The 27,606-nt window shown below is 35.5% G+C and overlaps 2 protein-coding genes, 1 long non-coding RNA gene and 1 pseudogene across 5 annotated transcripts; 3 read left to right on the forward strand and 1 right to left on the reverse strand.

Moving 5' to 3' along the window:
• Positions 1-5,762: 5,762 nt before the first annotated feature.
• LOC117905769 lies at positions 5,763-12,159 on the forward strand (annotated as a pseudogene).
• A 180-nt stretch (positions 12,160-12,339) lies between these two features.
• On the forward strand, positions 12,340-13,616 carry LOC117907556. The gene is made up of 2 exons (XR_004650019.1): positions 12,340-12,669; positions 13,380-13,616. It is a non-coding gene; the product is annotated as an uncharacterized LOC117907556 (long non-coding RNA).
• A 575-nt stretch (positions 13,617-14,191) lies between these two features.
• On the forward strand, positions 14,192-15,968 carry LOC117905770 (toll/interleukin-1 receptor-like protein). Its single transcript, XM_034818644.1, has 2 exons — positions 14,192-14,494; positions 15,855-15,968. The coding sequence occupies exons 1-2, from the start codon at positions 14,192-14,194 to the stop codon at positions 15,966-15,968; spliced, it is 417 nt and encodes a 138-aa protein (XP_034674535.1).
• A 457-nt stretch (positions 15,969-16,425) lies between these two features.
• Positions 16,426-27,255, reverse strand: LOC117905987 (disease resistance protein RPV1-like). 3 transcript variants are annotated; one of them, XM_034818899.1, is made up of 7 exons: positions 27,016-27,255; positions 25,635-25,761; positions 25,151-25,483; positions 24,269-25,060; positions 23,391-24,163; positions 17,858-18,031; positions 16,426-17,221 (listed from the first exon to the last, which is right to left on the reverse strand). In XM_034818899.1, exons 1-5 carry the CDS (start codon positions 27,210-27,212, stop codon positions 23,444-23,446), a joined length of 2,169 nt encoding a protein of 722 aa, XP_034674790.1. In that variant the 5' UTR covers positions 27,213-27,255; the 3' UTR covers positions 16,426-17,221; positions 17,858-18,031; positions 23,391-23,443. The 3 variants fall into 3 exon arrangements, with proteins under 3 accessions (XP_034674790.1, XP_034674789.1, XP_034674791.1); XM_034818898.1 differs by having other exon boundaries at positions 25,635-26,709; XM_034818900.1 differs by lacking the exons at positions 23,391-24,163; positions 24,269-25,060; positions 25,151-25,483; positions 25,635-25,761; positions 27,016-27,255 and adding an exon at positions 21,811-22,542.
• Positions 27,256-27,606: the final 351 nt, after the last annotated feature.

Below are 27,606 nucleotides of genomic sequence, written 5' to 3' on the forward strand. Positions count from 1 at the left end.
ATTTAGTTTTCATAGTGTTTTGTTGATATCAAGGTGATTGGTACTAAGTTCAGACTCCTTGTACGTCTCACACATTAAGAAAACCAAAAAAGAGAAAAACAATTGAGTGAGAATAAAAAGAAAATAAATCAAATTAGCACATAAATAACTAGAATTAATATTAGTAACAAATAGTCCCAGACAACGGCGCCAAAAACTTGATGTGTTGGTTCGTAAGTAAACGAATTGTTCAAGTGATATAATTGTACCTAAGTACGGATATCGAACCTACAAGGACTATGCTACTAATTACTAAAATTTATTATTTCTACTACTATTTGATCAACCAAATATTTAAAGTTGTAAAAGAAAACAACTTAAACAATTAAAGAAAATAAATTCAAACTCTTATGATTTAAACGATCTAGGGCTTTTGATTTCACTACAAACACTTTTCATGCAATTGATTGCTTGACCTAATTCCTGTTATGCTTTATTTGGAGATTTATTTCCCTAAGCCAACCAATATTTTCTCTCAAAATGTATCAGATTGCTCCTTAAATTACTAACCTAACATATCTCTATGTGAATTTAAGTCTAAAGGAGTAATTACGATCTATGGAATTATTATAGATTTAACTATTAATCTCTTAGAACATGGTAATGTATCTCTACTATTCATTCATTCTAACGTAATCTATTCTATGGATTTAATTTAGATTCTAACTCTCGTTATCAACCTAAATCATAAAATCAATCAAAACTTGGGCCCTTAAGAATTGAGAGCATTAAGCGCAGAATAGATACACAAATAAATTGATGCAAAACAGAGAATTAATTTAAACCAATCAAAAACAAAAATCGTGATTGAGCTACATCTCACCCTAGACAAAGGAAATTAGTTCATCTTAAGATGAAGAACAAACATCTTAAATTACAATCATAAAGAAAATGGAAGAATAAACCAGACAAATAGAAGAAAATCTACAAATTCCCTTCTTGTTCTCAAGCTCTCTCTTCTCCTAGGTCTTCAAGATCCTCATTCTTCCAAGTCTCCAAGATCCCCAAATAAACCCTACTTTCGTCTATTTATAGCCCCAATATCGTAAACTGATGTCCCACCTAATTCTGATCTGAACAGAATGAGATAAGGACGAATAATTTTCAAATTTTAAATATTAGGTCGTGGCCCTCAGTGTCTCCTACCGCGGTGCTTTAGTCTCGGGTTCCTAGGATTTCTGAAATTCCTTTGGGCCTCGCTGCGGACAAGCTTCTCCAGCTGCAACGGTTTTGTCTCGAGTCCCCAACTATGATTTTCCACATGCGTACGCCGTGGCGCTTAAGTCCTTCCTGCAATGGCGCTTTCTTCTCGGGTGAGTTACGCAAATTGTCACGTAAGAGGCCGTCAAACTTCATATTTTCTTCCAATTTTGCCTCATATTGCTCACTTTTCATACTCTTGGCTATTTGAGACCTAAAACAATAAAAATAATGATTGTTGAGATAAAATTACTCTTAAACTAATGAAATATCAAGTTAAATCATAGATAATAAGTTGCTCTAAATGGACTTATCACCTATCAAATTGAGGCAAGGTTGGACTAACACAACTAGGAGTAGCAGTTGGTTTACAAGTGAGAATCTTTGTGCAATTAAGCAAGTCCTTAATGTACTTATGTTGAATAAGAAGAAAGGCTCCAAATGTATGAGTGACCTCAACACCAAAAAATAATTGATAACACCAAGATCATATAAAGAAAGGAAGCAATAAAGAAAACAATCAATTGAGGTCTTGAGTAGAGCTACTACAATAACTAATATACCATTAACATAGACCAAGATAATGATAAGATATGAGGCTAAATAATAAACAAACATTAAATTATCATCCCTTACACATCTAAAACCCAAGCTGCTTAAGGCCAATCTTAATTTGGTGAACCAGGCATGAGGAGCCTATTTGAGGTCATAGAGAGCTTTGTTAAGCTTGCAAACATAGTCAAGATACTGGGATGAAAAAATCCTTATGGCTAGGATATAAATACTTGCTCATGTAAATCATCATTTAAAAAGGCATTATGCACATCTAATTGGCAAATCATCCAACCAAATGAGAGAGTAATCATGAGAACAATTCAAATAGTAGCCACTTTGACCATTGAACTAAAAGCAGTTAATGCCAGGTGTTTGATGAAATCCCTTGGCAATCAAGCATGGCTTAAAATGTTCAATGTTGCCATCAGGATTGTACTTGAACTTATAAACCTACTTGCAACCAACAATATTAGCTTTTGAATGTAGAAAAACTAGTGTATGGGTATCATTCTCCATTAAGGCATCATAATTAGTTTCCATAGCTTTTTACCAATGAAGATCCTTGATAAATTGCTAAAAATTAGATAACTCAATGGAAGCATTAGCTTGTTAGGTCTTAGGTTTAAAAACACTAGCTTTGACATGAGTGAGTGTATGATGAGTATTAATAGTTGGAGGTAATGGATGCATCTTAGAGTCCAAAACCACAAGTTGAATAGGGGATGACATAGGGGAAACAAAAGAAGAATGATGAGTAGAATGTAAAGTATTGAAGGAACCATGAGAAGGAGAAGAAAAAGACATGAATAAAAGCAAGTGGAAAAATAAGGAAAGGAGATGAGTTAGTAGAAACACTAGGGAGAGTGCCAACAACCACAAGAAAACAAGATTCATAAAAACAACATGATGAGTGATGTAAACTTTATCAAAGGTTTAATCAAGACAAAGATACATTTTGTGAGGAGTGTGATAACTGACAAAAAGACATTTAGTAGACCAATATTGTAGTTTCTATTTATTAAAAAGATGAATAAAGCGATTACAAAGACACCCAAAGGATTTAAAGGAAGAATAATCAAGAATTGATCTAAAAAGAACCTGATAGGGAGATTGAAAGTTTAACATATAAGAAGCCATTTTTCTTATGAGAAAAATAGCAACATGAAATGCATACACCCAAAATTTGAAAGGCATAAATGCTTGAGCAAACGAGGCTAACCTACAACATAATGATTCTTACATACTACCTGAGCCTTCTACTATGGAGTTTTGGGACAAGATAATCAATGTTTAATGTCATGATTAGCTAAGAATGAGAAGGTTTAAACTCATCCCTACCATCAATTGGGTATAATTTTATCTTAATGTTAAAGTGGTTTTCTACAAGATTTTTGAAGTGAACAAATATTGATTGACAAAGCTTGACCCTTTGTACGCAAACGATACAACTAAGAAAATAGAGAGTGAGAGCACCTTCTTTACAATCTCAATAGAAGGGACCTAAACAAGAATGTCAAATATAAAAATCTTAGAGATAGTTGTTGGCAAAGTGAAGGGTTTGTCGCGTCCATCAACTCCTCTTGTGTTCGCCGTGGGCGCTTGGGTGAATGCACTATAAGGCTAGGGTATGCGTCTTTCCTAATAGCAATTGATTTTAGGAGAGTTGGTAGCGTCTGAGTCCTATAAGTGGTATTAGAGCCGAGGTCATGGGTTCGAACCCTAGGTGTCGCTAGAGGGGAGGGGATTGTTAGTAGTTCGGAGGGTTGGCTGCATCCATCAATTCCCCTTGTGTGGCGCTTGGGTGAATGCACTATAAGGTTAGGGTACACCTTTCCTAACAACAATTGCTTTTAGGAGAGTTGGTAGCGTAGGTACTACAATAACATTATTAGTTGCTACATTAGGATGATTAAAAGGCTCATGAGAATGACAATTTGAATGAGAATTAGTTGATTCGGAGACTTGAAATTTGTACATGTCATTTTCAAGCTTGCTTTGAACTAGATCATTTTCTTATTAAAATATTTTTTAAAAAGATAAGAACAAATATAAGATTTTTAAACATTTTAATTAAATAAAAATATAACTCCAACATCGCATTTAAGAAAAGAACATATATCTCTTTGTTTTTTCATACCTTATATTTTTAGTACTCTTCTCACATTTTTGTGTCATTTTCACATTCTCTGTACCTTCCATATTATCTTACATTCCTCACATTTTTATATTTCTCCCGGTATCACTTCATACCCTTTCTCACACATTTTTTATACCATTCTTACATTTTTTTATTCCTCACACATACCATCTTCACATTTTTTATCAATTCCTCACATTTTATTCCATTCCTCACACGTTTCACATTGTATATTCTTCTCTTTACACGTTACATTCATTGTACGTTCCTTAGATTCTTCGTACTTTCTTCACATTTCCTATACTATTTTTATATTCTTTATACTTTCATCACATTTTTTCGTACCCTCCTCAAAATTTACATTATTTATTTATTTTTAAATTTATTTTAACATTGTAATAATTTATGAATTAAAAAAATACTATCAATGTTTAACCCAATCCTTTGCATATACAAGTTCAACTATAAATTAAAAACTAACAATATAATTATAATCAAAGAAATTAATAATACTATTTTAAATTAAGAGTAGATTCTATATTCTAATTTACCAATGAACACTTTCACAAATGTATTTCAAAAATTTTTTTTTACATAGTCTTAGAGTTATAACTTAGTAACATTAAATAAATTATAACTATTCTTTTACTAAATTTTTATTAAAGTTTAAAAGTGACAAATATAGATAATCACTTAATATAATTCCTAGATAATCATTTTATACACAAGTTTTTTCAAAGCAAAACCCTAAGAATAGTTACTCACCAACTTATATCAAGCATCCCCACAAATAATTTTTAATGAAAAAGAGTCTTTTACCGCAAAATATTTTTTAACCATAATAATTTTTAATAAAAAAATTATTTCACCATAAAATACTTTTTCAACCACAAATTAATTTATGATAAAAACATATAGTGGTAGTAGTTGAAAGAGCTAGTCATACGTAGTGAATTGTTTGGGCAGCATAAAGACTACTTTATTTTAAACTTTGGGCTTTTGTGGTGTCTCCTTTTAGAAATGAGTCAATTAATTCCCTTCTCATTGTCATCTACATATCCCAATGAGTCTTTAAATATTGGGAGGAAAAGACTTGAATCTTTCTTAGGTCAATGGAAGGAAATTTCGTCCTCCATCCCACCTGCCATGATTGAATCAATAATAATATAAATTAAATTAATGTCATATAAATTGAATTTATAAACGAAACCCAAGAGAACTGAATTATTTAAAAATAAATTGGTTTTAAATTATAATTTGTAAATAAACTCTAAAATTTAAATTTCATATCACCGGATGAAGTTTTAAATTAATTTTTTAGCAAACATCTAAACTAAACACTTACTTTAAGGTTAATTTCATTTAAACTAGATTTCATGGCTTTCTTTCTTCCTCGGAGACGATGATGGATATATGGCATGAGAACCTGAATGCTAAAGCCGGTTTGTTCAGACCCATGTGTCAAGCTAAACCCAATCATTTTTTTTTTTTTAGGCATCGTATGTGGATGGATGGTAGCTGGAATCAAACTTCTTTCTTGCATTTAAAATAAAATAATAATTAAAAATATTGTAATCCATTTTTATATTTGATATATACATGGACAATAATTTGTAAACAATAGAAAAGATTCGGGATACAGTGGAGACCTTCACAACAATTTTAGCACACAGCATCCCGACCTTCCAAGGCAGAGTTCATCGCTGTCTTTCTACCTACCAGTGTTTTCCTGCCATTTCTTTCCGCCTTTTATGAAGAAATTGCCTGCCATTTAAGTTAAGTTGAGTAAGTTCTCACAGTAAAGAGTGGATGGCTTTTGCAGACCCTCAAAGTCAAAGAGCTTCTTCTTCTTTCTTCTTCTATTTCTACTCGTGGATGGAATTACGATGTTTTCTTGAGCTTTATGGGTGAAGATACTCGCCATAATTTTACAGATCATCTCTACAGAGCTTTGGATCAGAAAGGGATTCGTACCTTTAGAGATGATGAGGAGCTACGAAGAGGAGAAGAGATTGCAGCAGAACTTTTAAAAGCTATTGAAGAGTCAAGGATTTGTGTCGTAATTCTGTCCAAAAACTATGCCCGTTCTAGGTGGTGTTTGGATGAACTGGTAAAGATCATGGAGTGGAAGCAGTGTATGGGACAATTAGTGTTTCCGATTTTCTACCAGGTGGACCCCTCCAATGTGCGAAAACAGATGGGGAGTTATGGAGAAGCATTAGCCGATCATGAAAGAACGGCAGACGAGGAAGGAATGTCGAAGATAAAGAGGTGGAGGGAAGCGTTGTGGAATGTGGCGAAGATTAGCGGATGGTGTTTAAGGAATGGGTAACTATAACTTCTTTTCTTTGCATGATAAATCGTGTTTTCTAAGTAAAGCTAAAAGCATATATGATCCAGGGCACTTAATTCATGTTTTGCTGGTGTTTGCAACCATTGACTCACCCCATGTGTCATGCTTTGCCACTTGCAGACCTGAGTCACGTGTTATTGAGGTGATTACTTCCACTATTTGGAAGAGTTTAAACCGGGAACTCTTACAGGTTGAGAAGAAGCTTGTTGGGATGGATCTTCGAAGGGCGTCTTCTTCTTCTACTTCTACTTGTATTGGTCCATGGGAATATGAAGTTTTCTTGAGTTTTCGGGGTCAAGATACCAGACAAAATTTCACAGATCATCTCTATGCAGCTTTGTATCAGAAAGGGTTTCGAACCTTTAGAGTGGATCATATCAGGGGAGAAATGATTTTGCCAACTACTTTGAGAGCTATTGAGATGTCAAGGTGCTTTCTCGTAATTCTCTCGAAAAACTATGCTCATTCCAAGTGGTGTTTGGACGAGTTGAAGGAGATCATGGAGTCGAGGCGACAAATGGGAAAAATAGTTTTTCCAGTTTTCTATCATGTGAATCCTTCCGATGTGCGAAATCAGGGGGAGAGTTATGGAGAAGCGTTGGCCAATCATGAAAGAAAAATTCCTCTGGAGTATACACAGAAGTTGAGAGCAGCTTTGAGGGAAGTGGGCAATCTTTCTGGATGGCATATACAGAATGGGTAAATATAGCTTGTTCGATCGCATAATCTTTTGCAAGTATCCTTTTATCTTTCTATACATAATGATAAATCAGAAATCTACTAGAATTTATAATCAGCACATGCATCTTATCCTAAAAAATAAAGTGAATTTATAATACGGAGAACTTATAATATGGAGAATTCCGATAGATAGAGTAGATTAGACGGAATTAGTGGTCTGACCCTGGGATTCGCCTCCCTGTTCAATAAACCTGCTCGACCCGGATGATTTTAAAGTTCACAGGGCAGCACTGCTAGCATGAAAGTTTACGGACGAGTTGAACCAGCCTTGCCAGGACAAGCACCTCCGGTGCAAAAAAAGAGCTACAACCGGGGATGCCCGTGGAGTTGGTGCATGATCAGTTACATCATGCAGCTGAAGTTGTGAATTTAGAATTGGTTCTTCCCAATTAGGACACCATTTAATCTACAAATTTAGGACCTTAATTTACAGCCCATTAGTATTGCAACCTAGCAAACTAGTATTGAAAACTGATGTAGTAAGTAGTCCATTCTCATCAATTGAAAAAAATAAAAAAATCATAGGTCTTCAAATTGGTTCTCCGGGAAAAATGATGGCCGGTCATGTGACTATTTGAAATGTAAGGGGGTAAATATGATGTTTTTCTCATCAGGGAACCAATTTGGAGGGTTTTTTTTTTTTGTATTTTTTATATGCATTATCACTCTTTCAAAATATAGGTTGCATTTAAGACTTGAAGTCATGCAGATGACTCAAGGTGGAAGGCAAAACCTAGCTTCTTAATGAGACTTTAAAATTATATACTTTTTAAAATGTCCTCCATCCTTTTGTTTTATTCAAAATAAAGTCTTTCAAGCTTTATCTTTATCCCTGAAACGCCATAAAGAACCCATGTTTAATTTGTTCACACACACAAAAAAAAAAAAAAAAAAAAACTACAGATTTTTTGGGTTTTTTTTTTTTTAAAATTATAATTATTGACTTAAGTTATTGCCCATATTATATTATTTGATTAGAATTAGTTTCTTCAAAATCCAAAACAACATTATTTCTTCTTTCCCTTCTACTAAGAGGGTGTTTTGTAAAACTTAATACTTATTATTTAATGATTAAATTAACTTTAAGTTAAATTATTTTTAAGTTGTTAACTTAAAATATATTATTTAATTTTCACTTTAAGTATTAAGGTTGTTTGATAAAGTTCATTTAAAATTTATTCTAAATCATCAAATTAACTCATATTTACTCTCACTAATTTTAACTCCTATTTACTTTGACTAATCTTAAATAATAAATTTATTTGTTAAACATATATTGTAGATATCTAGAATGGTTAAAAAATATTTAGGTTGTGAATGTGGAGTTATGATTGTGTAGTACTCTCACTAAACATGAGGACATGAGGTAAAAGGGATTGCAGATTAAGAATAAAGAACCTAATTTGACTTAATATTTAAAATTATTTTTTACTTTAAATTATAATATTAAGTTATTTTGCTAAACATACTTAATCTATTAATGACTTAAATTAAGTTATCAAGTCATTAAATTGATCAATCAAAGGCCATCTAAAATTTAATTGATTTCCTATTTCTTTCCATTCTTTTATAAGGTTAATATGTTAGTATGGGCAAACAACTATTCTTGATTTTTTTAGTGTTTTCTGATACATACAAATGCTAACTTAGGATAGACCTAATGAAAAAAAAAGCTTAATTATGAAAGGAAGAGTGTAAAGTTTAAAATAAAGGCCAACATCATCTAAGAAGGGAGTTGAGTAATATTCCAGTATAGGTAGAGGTTAGCAAAGATGAAATAAAGGGCAACATTTAGAAGGTTTTTTTCTTTCTTCTTCTTATGGTGTTTTAATGGTGCTTGAAACATCTAATTAATTCATCCTTATCCCCTTAACAAATTCTAATTGCCCATAATTCATGTTTTATACAAAACCAAGCATAATCAAGTTTACTTCATGTTTTCTACCATTTGTTGCTTTGTTAGCTCACCTATGTATGTGCTTTCTGGCAGCAGGTCTGAGGCAGATTTTATTGAGGATATCACTTGCGTTATTTTGATGAAATTTAGTCAGAAACTCTTACAGGTTGACAAGAACCTCATCGGGATGGATTATCGTTTGGAAGAAATGGAAGATATTTTTCCACAAATAATAGATCCATTATCAAATGATGTTCGCATGGTTGGGATCTATGGATTTGGAGGAATTGGTAAGACAACCATGGCCAAAGTTTTATACAACCGAATTGGTGCCCAGTTCATGATTGCTACCTTTATTGCTAATGTTAGAGAGGATTCTAAAAGTCGAGGTCTCCTTTATTTACAAAAACAACTTCTTCATGATATCTTGCCAAGAAGGAAGAACTTTATAAGGAATGTTGATGAAGGGGTCCATATGATAAAAGACAGACTATGCTTTAAAAAGGTTCTTCTTGTTCTTGATGACGTTGACGATTTGAACCAATTGGAAGCCTTAGCTGGTGACCATAGTTGGTTTGGTCCAGGAAGTAGAATTATTGTAACAACTAGAGATAAGCATTTGTTGGAGCTGCATGGAATGGATGCATTATATGAGGCTAAGAAATTAGATCACAAGGAAGCTGTTGAACTCTTTTGTTGGAATGCATTTAAACAGAACCATCCCAAAGAAGACTATGAAACACTTTCAAACTCTGTTGTACATTATGTTAATGGTCTTCCGCTAGGTCTTAAGATTTTGGGTTGTTTCCTATATGGCAAGACAGTACGTCAATGGGAAAGTGAATTGCAAAAACTACAGAGGGAACCTAACCAAGAAATCCAACGTGTGCTTAAGAGAAGTTATGATGAATTAGATGACACACAACAACAGATATTCTTAGATATTGCTTGCTTCTTTAATGGAGAGGAGAAAGATTTTGTTACTAGAATCCTAGATGCTTGCAACTTCTATGCGGAGAGTGGAATAGGAGTCCTTGGTGATAAGTGCTTTGTAACTATTTTAGACAAAAGATATGGATGCATGATTTGTTACAACAAATGGGACGAGAAATTGTTCGACAAGAATGTCCTAGAGACCCTGGAAAATGGAGCAGATTGTGCTATCCTGAGGTTGTAAATCGTGTATTGACAAGAAAAATGGTAAGAGAAAATGCAAATGAATATACTTTCATGTTTAAGGTTATTCAAAATACCTAAGCTTCAACAATATCATTTTTGTTTAAGTTACATGTCTTATTTAACTTCTATGTATTTTGCTCTACTCATCATCTACTCTTGTTTACCAGGGAACAAAGGCAATTGAAGGCATACTTCTGAACTTGTCTAGATTGACGCGGATACATATTACTACTGAAGCTTTTGCAATGATGAAGAATCTTAGAGTACTCAAAATCCATTGGGATCTAGAATCTGCTTCTACGAGGGAGGATAATAAAGTAAAGCTATCTAAAGACTTTGAATTCCCTTCTCATGAGCTAAGATATCTCCATTGGCATGGTTATCCTTTGGAATCTTTGCCATTAGGATTTTATGCAGAGGACCTTGTTGAACTTGACATGTGTTATAGCAGCTTAAAACGACTTTGGGAAGGTGACTTGGTATGATGATTGATTATTTATTCATATTTCTTCTTTGGTTAAACTCTAAAGTCCAGGAAAGCAAATATATCAAAGTAATTTTTTTTTTTTTCCTGTTACAGCTTCTTGAAAAGTTAAATACTATAAGAGTTAGTTGCTCTCAACACCTCATTGAAATTCCAGACATCACAGTGAGTGCGCCCAATCTGAAAACTAATTCTTGATGGTTGTTCAAGTTTGCTTGAGGTTCACCCATCTATTGGAAAGCTGAACAAGCTTATTTTATTGAATTTGAAAAATTGCAAAAAGCTTATTTGTTTTCCAAGCATCATCGACATGAAAGCGCTTGAAATTCTCAATTTCTCTGGCTGCTCAGGGCTCAAGAAGTTTCCAAATATTCAAGGTAACATGGAAAATTTATTGGAGCTTTATTTAGCTTCAACTGCTATTGAGGAACTTCCCTCCTCAATTGGGCATCTCACTGGACTTGTTTTATTGGATCTGAAATGGTGCAAAAATCTTAAGAGTCTTCCGACAAGTATTTGTAAGTTGAAATCCCTTGAAAATCTCTCTCTTTCTGGATGTTCAAAACTTGAAAGTTTTCCAGAAGTGACGGAGAATATGGACAATTTGAAAGAGCTTCTTTTAGATGGGACACCTATCGAAGTGCTACCCTCATCAATTGAACGTCTCAAAGGCCTCGTTCTATTGAATCTGAGGAAATGCAAAAACCTTGTGAGTCTTTCAAACGGCATGTGTAATTTGACATCTCTTGAAACACTCATTGTCTCTGGTTGTCCACAATTAAACAATTTGCCGAGGAACCTCGGGAGCCTGCAACGTCTAGCACAGCTCCATGCAGATGGAACTGCTATAGCACAACCTCCTGACTCAATTGTTCTTTTGAGAAACCTGCAAGTATTGATCTATCCTGGATGTAAAATATTAGCACCTACCTCATTGGGTTCGCTCTTTTCATTCTGGTTATTGCATGGAAACAGTTCAAATGGGATTGGTTTGCGCTTGCCTTCTAGTTTTTCTAGTTTCAGGTCCTTATCAAATTTAGACATAAGTGACTGCAAACTAATAGAAGGCAATCCCCAACGGTATTTGCTCCTTAATCTCATTGAAGAAATTAGATCTAAGCCGGAACAATTTTCTAAGCATACCTGCTGGCATCAGTGAACTTACAAACCTAAAAGACCTTCGATTGGGGCAGTGCCAGAGTCTCACAGGAATTCCGGAGCTTCCACCAAGTGTCCGAGACATAGATGCACACAATTGCACAGCTCTTTTGCCAGGCTCATCAAGTGTAAACACATTGCAAGGGCTACAGTTCCTATTCTATAATTGCTCCAAACCAGTTGAGGACCAATCCAGTGATGATAAGAGGACAGAATTACAAATATTTCCACATATTTATGTGTCTTCCACTGCTTCTGATTCCTCTGTGACTACTTCACCTGTTATGATGCAGAAATTGCTTGAAAATATTGCATTTAGTATTGTTTTTCCTGGCACTGGGATTCCTGAGTGGATCTGGCATCAGAATGTGGGATCTTCTATAAAAATTCAGCTACCTACAGATTGGTATATGTGATGACTTCTTGGGATTTGCTCTCTGCTCTGTTCTTGAACATCTTCCTGAGAGAATTATATGCCATTTGAATTCTGATGTTTTTATTATGGGACTTGAAAGACTTCGGCCATGATTTCCATTGGACAGGCAACATTGTTGGGTCAGAACATGTCTGGCTGGGTTATCAACCATGTTCCAGTTGAGGTTGTTTCAATTCAATGACCCCAATGAGTGGAATCACATTGAGATTTCTTTTGAAGCAGCCCACAGATTCAACTCAAGTGCATCCAATGTGGTGAAGAAGTGTGGCGTATGTCTTATATATGCAGAAGATCTTGAAGGAATCCATCCACAAAATAGAAAACAGCTTAAGAGTAGGGGATGTAATGTAGTTGAGAGAAGCAGTGACAGAGCAGGACTCAATCGAAGTGGAATGGACTCTAGTTCTAGTGGCAGCAGTGATGGACCCACCAATGATCCCACGCTCAAGCTCAAGCGCAAACGTCCTCAAGAATGACTACCATCATCCAGGTCTTTTTTCCAATAAAATTCTCTTTTGTGTTGATTTGGTCATGCATTCTCAAAATCAGTGATGATATTTTTCGTCAATAATTCTCAGCGAACTCCTCCAATCATGTCTATATATTATATCTCTGTCTGACTTTTCGGTGAGTCATCAACTTTTCTCTTATTGAGATATATTGATTGAAGCAACTGAAATTCTCTTAGTCCTTTTTTCTTGTATTCTTTGATATTTTAGGCAGATGGTTTTGTTTGAATCTGACCTTTGATTGTGCTGAAATTTGTTATTAAGCCTTCATAATTAGTTGTTGACAGTGTTGAGTTTTATTTAGCACTTGGTGGCGAATATGGGGAGTTTGATTAAGAAAATGAAGCAATGTTGGTGTTGGGTGATGAATGCAAGCTGCCTGATGAAACACCCAACATGCTTCTTTTCTGAGTATGAATGATTCTTTGCATTATAACCTTCAAGTTTTAATAGTAATAGTTTTGGTTGTGTTATGAGCATTAGAAACTTATGAGATGTTGAGTACTAGGATAGAAACTGCAGGAACATTTGCCAACATTTATGATGTTTGAGTCATAAAATCCGGTTCTTCTACATTTTGTTTAACATGCGTTTGACAATCATGGCAAATTGTAACATTCAAAAATTTCTTTGGGTGGAAATGATAAGAATCTTGAGTTACACTATGTGACAAGCTGTTCCTCTTTTGCAGAGGCCAGAATCAGAATTTCCATGGAGGGAGATCATTTTCTTGCTTTCTGCAGAGCAACTCCTTTGCAAATGCAGCGATTCCAGGAGCTTGGAATCTAGTTGGTTTCTTTTATGTGATAAATTGGGTAGAAACTTTTTAAAACTTTTATACAATGCATATATCATTAAACTATTTGTCACCATTTTTCTGAGTATATGATTCGAACCCTGCTGGTATTGATTTTAATGCCTTTGATAATTATAACGTACCTAATGAATTAGGTTTTAGAATAAGGCAAAGTAGAATTTGTATTTTTGGTTCCTGAATTTTTTATTTGATTGGTAGTGAGCATTTGACCTGGTCATCGCATTCCACTAGTGATTTTCCAAGAATAACTTTTCATGATGTTCAAAATCTTTGAGAATGAAGAGTCTCCAATTGTCATCTACTCTCTATGAAGATGACTTTATAAGCTTGTTTACTACTGATTTAATTTGAGAAATTCATTCAGTTTTATTGGCTGTAGCCCAATTTTACTCATATTTTTGAAGTTACGAAAATAGTTGGATAGTGTGTTCCCTGAAAAGAAAGTATCAAATAATTTGAATCATGGCTGGTCTAAACTCACAGCCACACTTGGAACTACATATAAGACTGCAACCTTTCAGTAGAATAAAAGAAGAAACTGCATTTATGAACTGAATGTAAGTATGTAGGTATAGATATCCATAGCAAATTAAAAGCATAAACCAGCAACAATAACCCAACATCCATCAAACTTCAAAAACTTGTCAGTAACACCATTAATACACAACCCAAAAATTCCAATAGTTATGATATGTTTCCGGAGCTTTAGAGGAGAAGACACCCGCAATGGCTTCACTCCCCATCTCTATAAGGAGCTATGCACCAAAGGAATCAACACTTTCATCGACAATGACAAGCTTGAGAGGGGCGATGTCATAGCTTCTGTGCTTGTTCCGGCTATTGAAAACTCCAAGTTTTCTGTCATTGTTTTGTCAAAAAATTATGCTTCTTTCAGGTGGTGTTTGGAGGAGCTGGTGAAGATTCTAGAGTGCATGAGAACCAAGGGACAGAGGGTTCTCCCAATTTTCTACAATGTGGATCCCTCACATGTAAGATATCACAAAAGGAAATTTTGGAGAAGCATTGGCTAAACATGAAGAAAACTTGAGGAACATGGAGAGGGTGCTGATTTATGAAAACTTGATGAAATTTCAAATCAATATAGATTAGGTGTATTTAGTGAAAACTTTGGAGGAGGTGAATGGAATTAACCTATTTTTGAAAATGCAGATTGGAATGAGTTTTTTTTTTTTCATTATACATTTGATTGTGTACATCTTCTTTATAATTTCTATTCTTTAATGATTGATTTTGATTTTGTACATATTTTTAATTATTTTCCTTAATAGTCATAGAATGAGCAATAAGGACCAATATTTTGGAAAGGTACCTAGGTCAATAGCAGGTTAGTTTGGACTTTTTCAACTTGGGTATATATATAGTAGGGTTGGTAAAAAAATAGTGAGAGTAAAAATGAGAACATGAGGAATTGAAATGAATGATATCAAATTTGTTTTTTGAAGGCCGTAGATGGTTAAAACAAGGACCCAAGCATTCCCTAACCAACCTTGGGTTAAAGTAGAATTTGTGCTTGTTCCAATTTTTTTAGACTTCATACTAGGCTAGCCTTAGGCTAGCTCGATCGATTCCAAGGTTTGAGAAAATGCTTCGTCATTAAAAAGAAATACTAAAACAACAAATATATCATCCACGCATAAGTCTTTTGGTAGGTTCCATTCATGAGCAACAATATTAAAGAAAGATAATTTTAATAATCTTCTAAAAAGAGCTTGAAACAACTAAAACAAGACAAAAGGAGGTTGCCCGATAGGTGAGAAGCAACTTTGTGGAGGATTTTTTTATTTTAAGGATCTTTTAGGGAAAAACAAACTACTTTTCCTCGTGAAGGCATCTTTTGAAATAAACTACTTCTATTTTAACAATTTTTTATAAGGTTGAGTGGACAACTTGCTCACATATGCATCTTTTAGGAAAATACAAGCTACTTTTACTCATGAAAGCATATTTAGAAATAATCTGACCTTTGATTATGCTGAAATTTGTTATTAAGCCTTCATTATTAGTTGTTGACAGTGTTGAGTTTTATTTAGCATTTGGTTGCAAATATGAGGAGTTTGATTGAGAAAATGAAGCAAAGTTGGTGTTGGGTGATGAATGCAAGTTGCCTGATGAAACACCCAGCATACTTATGATGTTGAGTACTAGGATAAAAACTGCAGGAACTTTTGCTGACGTTTATTATGTTTGAGTCATAAAATCTGGTTCTTCTACGTTTTGTTTAACATGAGTTTGACAAACATTGCAAATTGTAACTTTCAAAACTTTCTTTGGGTGGAAATGATTAGAATCTTGAGTTACACCATGTGACAAGCTGTTCCTCTTTTGCAGAGGCCAGAATCAGAATTTCCATGGAGGGAGATAATTTTCTCGCTTTCTGCAGAGCAACTCCTTTGCAAATGCAGTGGTTCCACGAGCTTGGAATCAAATCTTGCCTTCTTATGAATTAATTTTTGATGATACTCAAAATCTTTGAGAATGAAGAGTCTCCAATTGTCATCTACTCTCTATTCTTCTCATATGAAGATGACCTTATAAGCTTGTTTACTACTGATTTAATTTGAGAAATTCATTCAGCTTTATTGGCTGTAGCCACATTTTACTCATATATTCGAAGTCATGAAAATAGTTAGGATAGTGTGTTCCCTGAAAAGAAAGTATCAAATAATTTGAATTATGGTTGGTCTAAACTCACAGCCACACTCATGACTACATATAAGACTGCAACCTTTCAGTAGAATAAAATAAGAAGCTGCATTTATGAACTGAATGTGCAAATGGAATGTAAGTATGTAGGTATAGATATCCAAGGCAAATTAAAAGCATAGACTGGCAACAATAACCCAACATCTATCAAACTTCAAAAGCTTGTTAGTAACACCATTAATACAACACCCAAAAATTCCAATAGTTATGATATGTTTCCAGAATATTAGAAATCAAAGTATTTTGCTGAACAACTCAAAGTCAGTTTCAGGAAAAGAAACAAAGGAAGCACACAGCTCACCAAGAGTTGATATGAGAAGATTTGGGTGGATATCAAGCATTTGTCTGCCTGGATCCTCATCATCAAGGGATGCTCTGATAATGGCTGCATTGCAAGCGTTTCTCTGGCCACATCTCCAATTCAGAGTGATCCTTACAGCAGGGGTGCAGTGGGTTCCCCCTCATCAGCAGAATAGTAATCAGAGTTATCCGTTTCTGAGCCATCAATATTAGAGTACCCGCTTCCACTAGGTTCCTCCTCATGGATTTCTTGAAGGATAACAGATGACTCGTTAGGAGGAGGAGAAAAGACAGAGCAATTCACCGCTTCATTAACATATACTAGACCAATCCCACATTCCTTAATTGCATTAAGGCGCATGAAGGTGGTTATTCTGAATGAAGCCTTGATGTGAGTGACTTGATGCCAATTGACGAAGTGGGGAAGTGGTACATAAACCAGCCACAAGTGATCTGACTCCACCTTTCCCTTAAGATGATTTGGATATGTGCAAACATCAAAGGAGGAAGAAGCGTGATTGGATGTGGAACAGAACAAGCTAAATGTATGAAGATGGTAAACAACGATTGGTTATAACTTGAGGAAGGCTGACACTGAACGGGAGTGAAAATTCGGGAGTTCGTTAGGTTTTGATTCCTTGGAAGGAAGAGGAGAGAATCCTGAAGAGACCATCTGGGTTATCAGCATGCACCTGCCAAGGATTACAAAGAAATTAGCGATTCCAGGATTGAACAGCCATTAAAGTTGTCTTTAGATGATTCTAATACAATCCTACCTAAAGCCAACACCAGAAGCATGGGACACTATTTCCATTTGATACATTTTCAGATGAAACTGTTTGCTAAGCAAAGGCTAAGAGTCTTTTGACAAAAAAGCTGAACTTATGGTAGTAGTATTGGGTTAAAAGGTAAAAGGTAACCGACTTGGGAATCACAAAAGGCTGGGGTTGGCAAAGGAAGTCATATAAGTTTCTTCATCTAGTTTCCAAATAATAGCAATCAAAACAACTATAGGAAAAGAAACCTCAACCTTGCTAAAACTACAGATTTTTCGGAAGACATATTTCATGATTTTAAGCAACAAACAGTCCATTTTATTCATAAATTTCATTTTAGACCATTTTTTATCACCACTAATCCAGTTGAGCTGGACCATCAAGCCATTCGATTTGTGTTTTATGGTGAACAGTTTGTTTTAGAACAGCTGACTGAGAGAGGTCTTTCCCCTTTTTTGTTAAAAGAAATGCAAGCATAAGCACACCTGTAAAGTGTATACTAGGTGGTTCAGAAGATAATTGTAAGAATTGAAGCAGGTGAGAGCCACATACCCAATGACCAGCATCTTCAAGAACATGCATTTCCACTCCACCACCTTCTCATCAGCAGCCAGACCCTCAGCAGCATGAATTCTCTGAAGATCCTCAAGGGCCCACCTGTGCAAGCTCCTTTCTGCTTTCAAAAAATTCACATGCACACCCCATGGTACATCTTCCACAATATTCCTGCATGAATTTTAAAAAGTATTAAGAGGTAATATGGTCAAAACAGGGTCAATATGGCAAATGGGTAAAAGCACTCTCGTCACAAGCCAAGTATTTCTCTATTTCTTATATTTTTTTTTATAGTTTTTTAATATGCAACTATTTTTTTTTTCTCTAGTTAGTACATGCCCATCACCATCCTGACTCTTTGCTTTAAGAGTTAGTTGCCAGTCATCAGCTCTGTTTTTCAGCGCACTGGTTTGGTAAATCCTAACACCATTTAGCTTTGGTCAATGACAATAGAAGGATAAGGAAAAGAGATGATAAACCCAAGGTGGGATTCGGGAAGAACAGGTCCAAGAAAAGGATTTGAGAGGAACATGTCCATGGGAAGTGCCCTTTTTAGGCTCTCTATACTCGAATATGGTAAATCCCACTATCATACAAATGCAACTTTTCTAAAGAAACATCAACGCAACCTCAGTCCAGGTTGGGCCAGGGCAAAAGGCTTTTCTAAACCTAATCTATCTTATCAATTAGTTATTATTACTCTTAAACAAAAGTAATAGTAATTTAACAGATTGCAGCCAGTTTTGTGTGAATCAATCTAGGGCTAGGATTAGGGTCCATATGCCAAATTTACAGATAAAAGCACCAAAGAAACCTAGAAACCTCGGCCCGGAGTCAATGTCTGTCTAGGGTTGGAGTTTGTCCTCTTTAATTGCTATACTTCTTCCACGGTAATATCACTATAATGACCTGCCAATTACAGCACACTCTGGATCACTTCCATCACCATCAACCTTTGAAAAACTCTTCTTCACCTCACCTACCCAAACACCAAACCTAGACCACATCATCATGACCCACACCTGGCATGAACTCCCAGAACCCTCATCTTTGTTATCCAGACAACTACAACGATACCATGGCCTGAAAGCTAAACCCCTACTGCCTCAGAATCAACTATGCAAGGGGAATGTTGTTAATCCTACTTGCAAGCCTTTTTGCATCCATATCAATAATTGTGTTCTTGGTTGTCTGTCTTTATTGCTTGTCTTTTTTTTTTTTTCTCTCCCTCTGTGATTTAACATAATCAAAACCTAATAACTAGGACCTGCCTGACCCGGAGCTCAGAAAAGATGAGCTTGAGTCGAGATTGGGTTAGGGACCTAAAGCTTGGATAGGGCTTGAAGCAAGGGTTCAAAAGGCAGTATTGTATTTAGGTTAACTTCCAAGAATTGCAAGATGTCAACATAGTTTCCATTAATAGGAAAATAAATGTAATAGAAAAGCATTGAGGACAGTGCAACCGAAGGGCACAGGCAGTTTATATGGACAGCCCACAAGAAGTGAGAAGAAAATAAGGCAAGGAAGAAAAAGGACAGAAAACAAAGCAAACAAAAGCTAATAGCTTCTTAACCTGTGTATAACCTAAACTATTTATGAGCTCATAAAAGAATATGTCCAAATCAAAAGATCACCCTCTGTCCAAAGCATGCAAAGATCTTAAAACAATCTTATAGTCTGCTGTCAGGAGTTTCATTCCCCTATAACTCAAAGGAAACACTACTCCACTCTTGCCTCCTATATCTCCAAACAAATTCACAAGTAGCTCTCCTATTGTTCTTGGAAGCAACCAAGAAACTACAAAAAAAAAGCATCAAAACCAGTGCCCAAAAGCCCAAGCATCAGGACAAGGACTCAAAAATGGTTAATAACATTGATGCACAAGAAAATGCTTTTCTTTGACAGGGTGGATTCAGTTCCTCACACAAAAAAAAAAACTTAAAATATAAAAGACATAAGTGAAACAAGAAAAGCTGAAATTAGATTACAATGAATTCTCAGGTACCAGATAAAAAATGCTATACATGTAATCTATACTGACGTATCCATGTAAATCATATGGACCTTATAATGATTCAATCTTGCATAACTTCATCATGGAACTTCAAAAAGTATAGCCAGCCAAATCATTCAAATTGATGATAGAACACAAACGATAGACATGTTTCTTGAACCATACATGTCCAGTATTATTTTTTGAAGTAGCCTTATTTTCCACTGAAGCTTATTCACCATTCTATATTGACTGGACTGATCAAAAAAACATACTTAGAGAAACTAATAACAAAGCCAGCATGCATGAAGAGAAAAGAGGAAAAAACCGCCCTTGAAGATATCTAGGAATTAAACAGAATATTTATTCATAACCTGACACATCATCATTCAGATATATCATTGGCAGTAACCAAAAAGAACAAGGGTTCCAACATTTTAACCTATCAAAAGGGGGTTTCAACATTTTAAAGTTTCAGGTCAACAAACATTGTTTTTACCTTCAAGTCAGAAGGCAATACCCATGATGTTGAACTTTGAAGCTAAAAAGTATCTTCACTACTCCTAGGCTCTAATTATGTAGACCTTAAATATCAGTTTATTTACAATCGACCAGATCTTTTAAGACTCTAATTTTCATAGGTGATAAATATTTAAAATAATTTAAACTATAGTATTTTATACGAGTCAATTTTCAATGACGAGCAATTTTTTTGCCTCTCTATGATCTATGCTTGGTGAAAGCTCCGGCAGTACTCGCAGTCTTCTACAATTTTTAAACCCCAGCCATTGCAGGTTAGAAAGTCGGCTGATGTTTGAAGGTAAAGTAACAAAGTTGTTCCCACCCAGATCTAGCTCTTCCAATGAAGATAAGAAGCCAAGACTACTAAGGTTGTTTATTTCATCTGATAAATTGCAGTCACTTAGGTCGAGCTGACCTCATCACTCCATTACCCCAGTTCAGTGGATTGCCAAAGCAGCTAACCTCAGAGGAACGAAGATCACTCAAGTTCAATTCACAAAATATATTAACGGGGCTGCATTGGAACACATCCTCACAGGACTGCGAAAACAGCACATACAGGAGATTCCAAGAACCTAGTGCTAAAACCAATATGGAGGCATTGGTATGGCTGCTGACTATTGAATCATTCACGTAATGAAGAACGATAAGGACTTGTTTGGTACGAAGTCTTGCCTTTATCGTAGTGCTCCATGTTAAACCTAGAATTCTTGCCTTTACAGAAGTGCGGAATTTTAAACTTAGATTTTTACACCCTGATATTTTTGAAAGAAGTTTTCCTTGTCTCTTCGGATCTTCCCCAACATGGTCAGAAGAGATGGAACGTACTTCCTCAATGTGACTACGAAAAAGCCTTTTGTTCTCTGCTCGCGAAGGTGCCCCAGCTTCACCTGCAAAATGTCTCACGATACCCTTATCTTTGGAAATAACTGATTGTGTAAGAGCCTCCATTTCATTAGCTAATTGTATCAAAGCTCTCACGATTGCATCATCATGGGGACCAATTATTTCTATAGAATCTCTTATTGCACCAGCTAATTGTATCAATTCTGTCACGATAGCAATGTCATTGGGACTATATGATCTTATAAAAGCCCTTATTACACTCGCTATTGACATCAAATCTCTCACGATAGCATTATCATGGCGATCACTAGCCCATTGTGTCAAAGTTCTCAGAATAAGATCCCTCATTCTCTGAACAGATCGTATCTTTTGGGCCATACCATCATCAATTGATTTTATTGGAGTCTTATCCATGCCTTCCAAAATGCTCCGAACAATCTCCTCAATAAGCTTAGCCTCATTCCTGCCAATAGGTTTAACGGTGACTACTATTGCAGTTTTCTTTACTAATTTTTTTTCCTTAACCAATTTTCATTTTATTATTAATAATAATAGAAACATATTAAAAATACATGGTTTAAAAACCTACTTATTCCTTGAATGCCAACCAGATAAATCGGCAACTTCAGTAAGAGCATCCCTCCAAATCTGCACCCTTTCCCTATTCGCCAAATTCTTTTCATGTTTAACCATGGTTTCTCCAAATTTCCCCCTTTGATTCCGCACATCTGATGGATCGATATTATAGAAAATTGGAATAACTCTCTGTCCCTTTGTTCTCCTGCACTCTAGTATCTTCACCAGCTCCTCTAAGCACCACCTAGATGATGCAAAATTTTCTGATAAAACAACGATAGAAACCTTGGAGTTCTCTATAGCTGTAACGAGTGCAGGGGTTATGACTTGCCCTCTCTCAAGCCCTTCATCATCTAAAAAAGTGTTGATTCCGTTGCGGCACAACTGCCTATGGAGATGAGCAGTGAAGGAATCACGAGTGTCTACTCCTATAAAACTGAGAAAGACATCATAAAAGCGGGAAGAAGTAGAAGCCATTGTCGAGATGGAAAGAGCTGAAGAGATTTGAGTTAAGAAAATGTCATTATCCAGATGTAGAGAGATGAAGAGATTTGAGTTAAGAAGAAGAAGAGAGTGTCGAGAAAGAGAGAAATGAAAAGCTTTGAGTTAAGAAAAATCCATTGTCAGGAATTTAGTAGAGAGATGAAGAGATTTGAATCATAAAGCCATTATTGAGAAGAAGTCATCGTCTAGAAGGAGAGAGATGAAGAGATTTGAGTAAAGAAGAAGCCATTATTGAGAAGAAGAGAGAAATGAGTCAAAAAGTTGTTGTTGAGAAAGAGAGAGAGAGAGAGAGATGAAGGGAGTTGAGTTACGAAAAAGCCATCGTCGAAAAGTGGAGGGATGTAAATGAAAAATTAAAAAATTAAACAAAGATGGAAGAAGAGAGTATGTACATAGATATGAGCCTAAACAACCCAAATACCCTCCAACTCCCAAATCCAGATGTAAAACTCCAAATCAATACAATTTAAAATAGAACTCTCCCTCACCAAAACTACAAAAATCAGACAGTCATAGAGGAAGACAGAAATCCCTAGAAAAAAGTGAGTCGACCCCCTCAATGTGTGCTCTCTCCCCTAGGGTTGTGTGTGCCCTTATATAGGGGCCAGTGAGAAAATCCAACCCTTCACGTGTTCAGCCTAAGAAATCCAAGAAATGGGCCTAGACATAGAAAATAAAAATAACCCAAGATCAAGTCCAAAACAAATAAGAAAACCTCCCTACCAGGCTCAAATCAAAGAATGAGGCCCAACCTAAATATTCAATACGCACAGGCCCAAGTCTAAATGGAATGAAATAAAATCCAACAAATCCAAACCCAACATCAAAAATATAAATCAATAAACAAAGCATCAAACGAAAAACAAAACCCACGAATTATTAATACAAATGATTCTAATGATATGCAACCATGTGTATCCCGGGATGATTAAGCATGAAATTGAGGATATGTGAGAGTACTCTAATTTCAAACAGTGTTAATGGGATTTTTTAGTTCCCGCTTTAAACAGTTCTAAATGATCTTAAGACATCTCCCCAAGCTAAAATATTGAAAATCAGATTAAGAAAGAAAAGAAATACACAACCTACCATTACCAAGAGATGATGTTATGGGAAGATTTTTAGGTCTGTTTCTCCGATCATCAAGGGATGCCCTCATAATGCTTGCATTTCAAACGTTTCTGCGGCCGCATCTCTGATTCAGAGTGATCCTCTGAGCGGTCAATTTCTTTTGCAGTAGTGGGTTCTTCCTCATCAACGGTTTGGTAATCAGAGCTGTCTGATTCTGAGCCATCAACATTCGACAACCCACTTCCACTGGGTTCCTCCTCATGGATTTCTTTAAGGACTACTGTTGACTTGTTCGGAAGAGGAGGAGAGGAGATAGAGCTGAATTGGATCACTGGGGGATTCACGTCTTGATCATTACTGTACACTAGATCAAACCCACACCTCTTGATCGGAGGATACCACCCCATGACCTGAGTCCCAAATGATACACTGATGTGAGTCACTTCATGCCAATTTATGGGAGTTCCATTATGCCAATTGCTGAAGAGGGGGAGTTTTATATAAAGTAGCCACACGTGATCTAACCCTACACCTTCCTTATCACATCTGATACTAATGCGGTTAGCAATGTAACTGGATGTTGAATAGCGCAAGGTATACGATACTGGAATAATCACATTAGATGCGAAAACATAAGTGACAAAGCTCAAAGCAAGACCCAGCAAGTTGGAATTATACCAATTTGGAGGTAGATCTGCTTCTACTTCACACCCTGAGCTCTGATACCTTATCCAATCTGGTATTCTACTTCCATAAACCATCACATATATTAAGTGTGCACCCGAATTACGCTGTAGAATCAAAATTATTAGGATGTTAGAGAGATAGAATCGAAATAATTATATATATGCATATATAATTAAAATTATGATACATCGTATACAAATAGAACCCACCTTGAAAGTTTTCTTCGGGGACTTTGTAGTTGGAAAGAGTGACTTGAGTACTTGATTTGAGGCATTTTCCAATGATATGCAATCTTGCGCAATTAAACTATATATGCTTGATGGAAGTTCTGGCAGTACTTGCAGTCTTTTACACTTCTCCAACAACAGACCTTCTAGGCTAGAAAGTCCCCTGATGTTTGGCAAAGTAACAAAGTTGTTCCCAGATAGATCTAACACTTCCAATGAAGATAAGAGGCAAAGACTGCTAAGGTTTGTTTCATCTGATAAATTACAATAACCTAGGTTTAGCCTTGTTAAAGAATATAAACCTGACAAATGATGCAATATGGAACCAGTAGAACTTGAACTTCTTCTTGGCAACAACCATGAGGTAGATGGGGGTCCTCTACATCCCTTAAAGGATAATATTTCAAGGTTTCTCAAGAGCGAAAAAGAGGAGGGTAGTACTCTTACAGGAATACCATCTGCGTGAAGTTCCTTTAACATTTCTAAGTTCCCAAAGTTCTCAAGAAAATCTTCGAGTCTCGAACAACCAGAAAGAATAAATGTTTCGAGGGATTTCAAATTACACATGCTGCTTGGAAGACTTTTGAGCTTTTCACAATTTTTCAAACTCAAGAAATTGAGTTTATTCAAAACTCCAAGAGACGGATGTACCTTATGCAAAGATATACAACCTTCGAGAACTAATCGTTCAAGATTGGGGACTCTTGAGAAATCTGGGGTTTCTATTAAGGACTTGGAGTGACTGAGATCCATGACTTTTAACTTTTCAAGAACCTACCATGAAAGAAAGTTGACTTAAAAATTAGCTTTCATGCACATTAAACACTTTTTAAAGAAAATAATATCAATACGTCATAATCATACCTTGATTCCTTTCCAAAGTTGTTTAATGTGACTATAATGCATGCTGAGGTGAACAAGATTCTTTGCATTGAAATCATTGTCCAATGATTTCAAAGAGTATCCATACAAATATAAGTACCTCAATTCGTCGTAACAAAATCTTAAGTTGGGAGAAAAATGCACTTTACAATTCTCCTTATTTAAGGTATCTCCAAAGTTTCTTGAAATTTTGTTAGATTCATAGACTTTGAGCAATCTTAGTTTATACATCCTTGGGAAGGCTTGAGTGCTAAAGTCTATTATCTCTTGTGAATGAGACAAGTCGAGGAATATGCCTTCAATTTTTTCATTTTCCTGCATACCAAGAAGGAGACTAAGTTAAAAGCATGCATAGTGAATAAATATATGTCTACTACAATTTTATTAGCATATGACTACTTAAGACTAAATAATTTCAAATCTTAACTTGTGTTGCATAAAATAAATTTCATTTTTTTGCTCTTACCGTGTTTTTTTTCAATGCATCGTTGATATCTTTATGGAGCCACAATCTACTACGCTGGCCGGGATTATGAGATTCTTGGCGAACAATTTCCATACCCATTTCTTGTATCAAGTCATGCATCATTATCCTATTGTGAAAAAAACTTATGAGTGACTTATCAGCGAGAGCTCGTATACCACTAACTGAGAAGAAGCCACAATAGTCTAGTATTTCCTTAACGTAATTTTTATCCTCTCCTTTAAGGAAACATGCAATATCCAAAAATATATTCTTCTCCTCAAAATCTAGCCCATCATAACTTATTTTAAGAACTTCATGAATTTTCATATTAGGAATACTTTTTAATTTGTCTAATTGATCTCTCCATTCTTCTTTGCTCATGCTAAATAAAAAAGAACCCAAAACCGTAAGAGCCAATGGAAGGCCTTGAGCATAACATATTACAGCTCTTGAAAGCTCTAGGAAATCTTCTCGAAGGAGTTCGTGTTTTAATGAATAACATGCAAGGAACTCAAGAGCTTCATCATCATTGAGTTTATGAACCTTATAAAGATTGACTTTATGTGAAAGTAATAAACGTTTATCCCTAGTCGTTATAATAATTCTACTTCCTCGACCAAACCAATCCCGATTTCCAATTAAGCATTCCAATATTGTTGGATCATTCACGTTATCGAGAACAATAAGGACCTTTTTTGAGTGGAGCCTTGCCGTTATAGATGTGAGTTCTTTCATACTTAGATTTTCTTCCTCTAATAGATGAGAAAGAAGTTTCTCTTGCAACCCAATTAAGCCCTTCTTTTTTAAATCCTCTGCAACATTTTCAAGAAAGGAGCAACCTTCAAATTTATAGGAGATTCGACTATAAACAGCTCTGACAAGGGTTGTTTTCCCTATTCCACCCATGCCCCATATTCCTACCATTCGAACATCATCTGACGCCAAGCATAATAAGGTTTCCATTTCTTGTATGCGAGCATCTATTCCAACTAGATTCTCGGTATCACTACCGGATGAAGATAACAATTTATTCAAAATATCTTTAACAATTTGCTTGATTAGTAGAGACTCGTTCCTGTCATATTTAAAGCATAAACACATAATAAGTCCAGCTTTCTACAAAAAGATAATAAAAATAAAGAGAATATGAGAATATGTGTCAAGATATGGTTGGTATCTTATATCTAATTTAAAAAAAGTCCAGTAAAATATTTCTAAATCCTATGAACCCGGTCCTTTAATCAGATAATGTTAACATGGTATATATTATCATACCCTTTGTGTTGTAATAACTAATAGTTGAATTAGCAAGAGCATTCAAAATGGCAATATTAAAAATAAAAAATAAAAGTAAGAGTGAAAAAAAGCTTTAAATAATTACTTATTCCTTGAATCCCAACCAGAGAAATTAGTGACTTGAGTGAGAGCATCCTTCCAAATCTGCACCCTCTCCATACCCTCCTTGGAATTCTCTTCATGTTTAGCCAAGGCTTCTCCAAATTTTCCCATGTGATTTCTCACATCCGAGGGATCGACGTTGTAGAAAATTGGGAGAACCCTGTGTCCGCTGTTTTTCATGCACTGTATTATCTTCACCAGCTCCTCTAAACACCATCTAGAAGATGCATATTTTCTGATAAAACAATGATAGAAAACATGGAGTTTTTCAATAGCAGAAACAAGTGCAGCAGATACGGCTTGCCCTCTCTCGAGCTTCTCCTCGTCTATGAAAGTGTGATTCCTTTGGTGCGCAACTCCTCACAGAGATGGGCAGTGGAAGTTATTGCGGGTATCTTCCCTCTAAAGCTCAGGAACACATCATAGCGCCCCTGAGAAGGCGAAGAAGAAGCAGCAGCAGCAGCCATTACTGAGCAGTAGAGACACCAAGTCTGAGATATGAGTCCTGACTTAATTGCAGTAGAAAAAATTCATTTATATCAACCACAACTGAATAATAAAGCTAAATTTGCTT

Source organism: Vitis riparia, chromosome 18 (assembly GCF_004353265.1).
Source record: "Vitis riparia cultivar Riparia Gloire de Montpellier isolate 1030 chromosome 18, EGFV_Vit.rip_1.0, whole genome shotgun sequence".
NCBI classification, from domain to species: Eukaryota; Viridiplantae; Streptophyta; class Magnoliopsida; order Vitales; family Vitaceae; genus Vitis; species Vitis riparia.

What these genes read in the sequence shown, in the direction of transcription:
- LOC117905770 (XM_034818644.1), top strand. Translation starts at nt 14,192, where the DNA reads ATGATATGTTTCCGGAGCTTTAGAGGAGAAGACACCCGCAATGGCTTC. An exon ending in ACAATGTGGATCCCTCACAT is followed by an intron (nt 14,495 to 15,854) that starts GTAAGATATCAC and finishes CCTCTTTTGCAG; the next exon opens with AGGCCAGAATCAGAATTTCC.
- LOC117905987 (XM_034818898.1), bottom strand. Translation starts at nt 27,212, where the DNA reads ATGAAAAACAGCGGACACAGGGTTCTCCCAATTTTCTACAACGTCGAT. An exon ending in GGTTGGGATTCAAGGAATAA is followed by an intron (nt 26,710 to 27,015) that starts GTAATTATTTAA and finishes TAAATATGACAG; the next exon opens with GAACGAGTCTCTACTAATCA. An exon ending in CCCCGAAGAAAACTTTCAAG is followed by an intron (nt 24,164 to 24,268) that starts GTGGGTTCTATT and finishes TTGATTCTACAG; the next exon opens with CGTAATTCGGGTGCACACTT.